General features: G+C 36.9%; 2 protein-coding genes across 2 annotated transcripts; one reads left to right on the forward strand and one right to left on the reverse strand.

The window, feature by feature from the left end:
• Positions 1–357: 357 nt before the first annotated feature.
• Positions 358–1724, forward strand: LOC145035367 (uncharacterized). Its single transcript, XM_078983916.1, has 4 exons — positions 358–549; positions 632–880; positions 998–1271; positions 1399–1724. Exons 1-4 carry the CDS (start codon positions 358–360, stop codon positions 1722–1724), a joined length of 1041 nt encoding a protein of 346 aa, XP_078840042.1.
• Positions 1725–2841: 1117 nt separating this feature from the next.
• LOC145035397 (malonyl-coenzyme A:anthocyanin 3-O-glucoside-6''-O-malonyltransferase-like) lies at positions 2842–4456 on the reverse strand. The gene has a single exon (XM_078983943.1). It carries the CDS (start codon positions 4353–4355, stop codon positions 2982–2984), a length of 1374 nt encoding a protein of 457 aa, XP_078840069.1. The 5' UTR covers positions 4356–4456; the 3' UTR covers positions 2842–2981.
• Between the last annotated feature and the right edge of the window lie 229 nt (positions 4457–4685).

The following is a 4685-nucleotide window of genomic DNA, read 5'->3' on the forward strand; positions in this document are numbered from 1 at the left end:
AATCAAACCTATAACACCAAAAACGAGCTAGCATTTGCTGTTAAATTCAAAGCCATTAGAGAAAAGTTTCAGATAAAGTTTGAAAAATCTTCAAAATCTCGGTACCAGGTTGTTTGTATGCAAGAAAACTGTCATTGGTGTTTATACGCATGTGTCATTAAAGGAACATAAATGTTTGAAATTAAGACATTTAATGACGAGCATACATGTTCTTCATTGCTTATACATCCAAATCATAGGCAAGCAAATAGTGAAGTTGTGGGAACCATAATACATAACATTATGGGTCAAGGAAGTTTGAGAGTTTGGAAGCCTAATGATATAATTAGAGATATGAATGCTTTGCTACAAATAAATATGAGTTATTCACAAGCATGGCATGCTAGAGAATTTGCTTTGGGATTAATGATGGGGACCCCCGAAGAAAGTTTCTCCAAACTTCCAATTTATTTTCACAATCTAAAGAAACATAATCTTGGTACTATGGCGGACATAAAAACTGATTCGGATGATCGTTTTGAGTATTGCTTTTTCGCTATTGGATGCGCTGTAATATATTTGCTATTATCTTAAATGTTTATAAACAATTTATATTGTTGATATATTAATGGTTTTTATATTGTTGTTGCAGATACGTGCTTTCAGAGAGTGTTGTAGAAAAGTTATTATTATGGATGGTGCTCATTTGAAGGGAAAGTACAAAGGCACCATCTTGCATTCAGTAGCCATGGATGACAACAATCCGATCTTGCCTATTAGGTATGGGATTTGCCCAAAAGAGACTACAGATTCTTGGACATGGTTTCTTGAAAAACTACATGAATGCATTGGTGATGTGGAAGGTCTGACGATGGTCACAGATAGAGCACCCGCAATTCCTGTAAGTATTCAAAATGTTTTTCCAAATGCTTAACATGGATTGTGTGGTTTTCATCTAATAGGAAACATAGTCCACACCTTTGGAAAAAACAAAAAAACAACAATTTTGTTTTGGAAGTTGGTAAGAGCTTACAAAACCACTAAGTTTGAATTCTATTGGGGGAGATTTCGTAATATAAGAGATGATGTAGTGACATATCTCAGTCAAATTGCACGTGAGAAATGGACCAGAGCGTATTTCCCTACCACGAGGTATGATTATATGACCTCAAATAGTGCGGAGTCCATGAATGTTGTATCAGATAAAGCAAGGAAGTTGCCTATATTACCACTTCTTGAGTTCTTTCGTGCACTTATGCAGAAATGGTTTTACAAACAGCGGATGGCTGCAGGTGTGATTATGTTTAATTTTAAATTATATGATAAATGTCATATATAATAATATATGTTTGTTTTAACAAAAAAAAAAGTACACCAATACTTACGAAGTGGGCTAAAGATATGGTTAAAAAAATAAAGAGGGGGTTCAAGGATGGTCGATATCCGGTGTTGACAATACAACATATCAAGTGCATGACTTCAAAAGTGACGACATAGTGAATTTGAGGGAAAAGACTTGTTCTTGCAGATATTGGCAACTAACTGGTTTGCCATGTGGTCATGTGATAACGGTTTTAACGCACTTAAAAAATGATCATTGTGGGCATATGGCTATAGATGCTTATAAAATTGAAACATATCAAAGAACGTACGAGCAGGCCATATACCCTCTTTCAGAACTTAGTGATTGGGAGGTTTCGGATGACCTTATGGCTGTTAACCCTCCTGTGATGGAAATACGTTAAGCCGATAGACCAAAAAACACCAATCGTATTCCATCTCAAGGTGAGGAACCAAAACTAAGAAGGTGTACTAGATGCCATAGCACAACTCATAATGCAAGGATGTGTAAGGAAATCGTTCCAAAGAACCAATGTAAAACTAAAAAACGTAATGGGGATTTAGGGAGTGGGACAAAAGCGACAGAAGAGGAACAGAAGCAAGTGACCGAAAACCAATGACAACATGTGCCAGAGAACCAATGGACACAACATATCGAACAACAATGGCAGCAGCAGCCAGACCACCAATGGACACAACAGACCGAACATCAATGGCAGCAACATCCTGACAACCAATGGACACAACAGACCGAACATCAATGACAATAGGAGCTACATAACCAATAGGCGTAAGAGACCGAATACCAACCGCAGGAAGAGTCACAGAACCAATAGCAGGGTTGCACCGAGTACCAATGGCAACAAGAGCCAGATAACCAATGGACGTAAGAGACAGTAAACCTAGGGACACAAGCAACAGATTACCCATGAACGGAATACGAAAACAGATCAAAGTTTATGTGGTTCGATTTGAATGAATGAAGTTTATTTCAAAGTATGTTTATTATGAAGGTTGTATGTTTATGTTTTTAAGGTATGTTTTGTAACCTATAAAAAACATGGAATATTTGTATAATTTTAATTAGGTTATTTATATGCATCGGTTTGTATTACGTTATTTATATGGATTTGGTTTGTATTAGTGTATTTAAAAAAATTAATATTAATAAGCTAAAATTAACGCAAAAAAAAACGGAAAAAAACTGTTTTTTGTCAAATTTTTTACATAATAATAACATAATGTATTAGTGTATTTAAAAAAAATATCTTAATAAACTAAAATTAACGCAAAAAAAATGAAAAAAAAATAAAAAGATTAAAAAAACAACATTCCGCAGAAGTGTAGCAAATCCGCAGAGAGCTTAATAGATCCGCAGAACACCCTCTACGGATCCTTTAATCATTTTCCAAAATCCATTTTTCCTTGTTATTTTTTTCAAAGAATCTTTCCTTTTTTTGGTTATATCACAAATTTTCCCTAATATGGTATTTAATCCGGTTGAAGAAAAACCCAAGCGTATAGTTCAAATTCGAAACGTTTAAAGAATTTATCATACAAAATATATGGATACTTTCAACTTTATTTAGAAAATTTGTTGATGATTTAGAAGAAACCAAAAAAATCAACATTAACACACAGAAAAAAAGCTCCTACGGAATTCAGTTCTCTAATCCGCCATTAAAGATATTCGCAAACGCCTCCATTTCCACACTCGAAAAACACAATCCAATTTCAACATCTTGTGTTGATTCTTTGCTTGCATTGATAGAAACCGATCCATTATAGTCAATCGAAACAACTTCATACTTTTTCACCTTCCCCCACCCAAAATCAATGCCATAGAAATCGAGCTTCGGTGTCCCCGCAACACCAATCTTCCTCGCCGGAATCTTGAAACCATCGTGCCACCTCTCCACATCTTTCAAAATTCCGTCCTTATTCTTCACCATTTTGCTTATAGCCTCTCCGATGAACTTAGCAGCGATTACAGATCCATTTTCACCGGCTAAAACTGTGTTTTTTATGGTTGCGATACATGGTGCACCGCAGTTACCAAAATAGGTCGCCGGCACCGGCGGGTCTAATCGGGATCGACAATCGACGGTGAGAATGAACTGTTCTAACTCGTCTTCACCTTTTTTCTCTCCCATTTTGACTCGTGCTTTCGCAATGCAACTCCATATGTAACCACATGTTACTGTAAAAGATGATATGTATTCAAGTTCTGGCTGTTGGGTTAAAACCCGTTTCTTCAATTGACTGATATTCGTTCGGGTTAACACGAATGTTGCTCGGACTTTATCAGAAGAACAAATAAGGGCCGGAGGTTGATAGAAAGTGTCAAGATTTGTTTTGCTCAACTTATTTTCATCTAATTTCGGGAAGTCAATCAATCTTTCGTAGATTGGTTGAGATCCAGTCGCTAAGAATGATTCATCTCCACCAGATGTAGCAATCGAACTCCAAGCTTTCAAGAAACCGAAACGGGTGCTGGCGTCACCGAGGCTATGATGATTCGTCATTCCGATGGCGATTCCGGCGTCCTGAAAAAACGTCACTTGGACGGAGAAAAGTGGGATTGAGACGGAATCAGATGCTTTCACGGCATTTCCCAATGGAGGTACGAGTGGATAGAAGTTTTCGCATTTTCGTAGATGATTTCCTGATAAATCATCAAAATCAAGATCACATTCTGCGATAGTAAGAGTAACGGAATCACCTTCTACGTATTGAATTTCTGGTTTTCTGATGACACCGGAGTTATTAGGATTGGGAAATACAATCAAATTGCCAACGAATGGGAAAAAGTGCTGAAGAGTGAGGGATAACGAGTGTTTTAAATTGGGAACAATGGTTTCCATGAAATGGGATTTAGAGTGGGGGAACTCGTAGAAGAAAATATGGTGGACCGGAGGGAAGAGCAGCCATGTAGTGTCGAAGAAAGTAATCGGAAGTGAGCGGTGGCCAATGGTGGCCGGTGGTGGCGATATTTGGGAGTGTTCAAGAACTGTAACATTGGGATCGGAAGCCATTGGAATGATTGACACAGGAGTCAGGACATGGGTGGTGCGTGGTGGTGGTGGTGGTTGTGGTGCGTATGTATATATGGACGAAGTGGGGGTTAGAGCAAGGTGGGGGTTAGGGGGGAAGGGGGAACAGTGTTCATGAATGAACGGTGGTTTGGTAGATGTTAGTTATTTGTTAAAAATAAATAAAATAATTATAAATTTAAAAAAAAAAAAAAAAAAAAAATAATAATAATAATAATAAATAAATAAATCTTAACTAGAACTATCATTAGCAGCCAGATTTCCAATATATTCGTAATTTTATTTAGATAAAATTATGCAACTTATCCTTAT

This window comes from Lactuca saligna, chromosome 3 (assembly GCF_052625555.1).
Source record: "Lactuca saligna cultivar CGN05327 chromosome 3, ASM5262555v1, whole genome shotgun sequence".
NCBI lineage: Eukaryota > Viridiplantae > Streptophyta > Magnoliopsida > Asterales > Asteraceae > Lactuca > Lactuca saligna.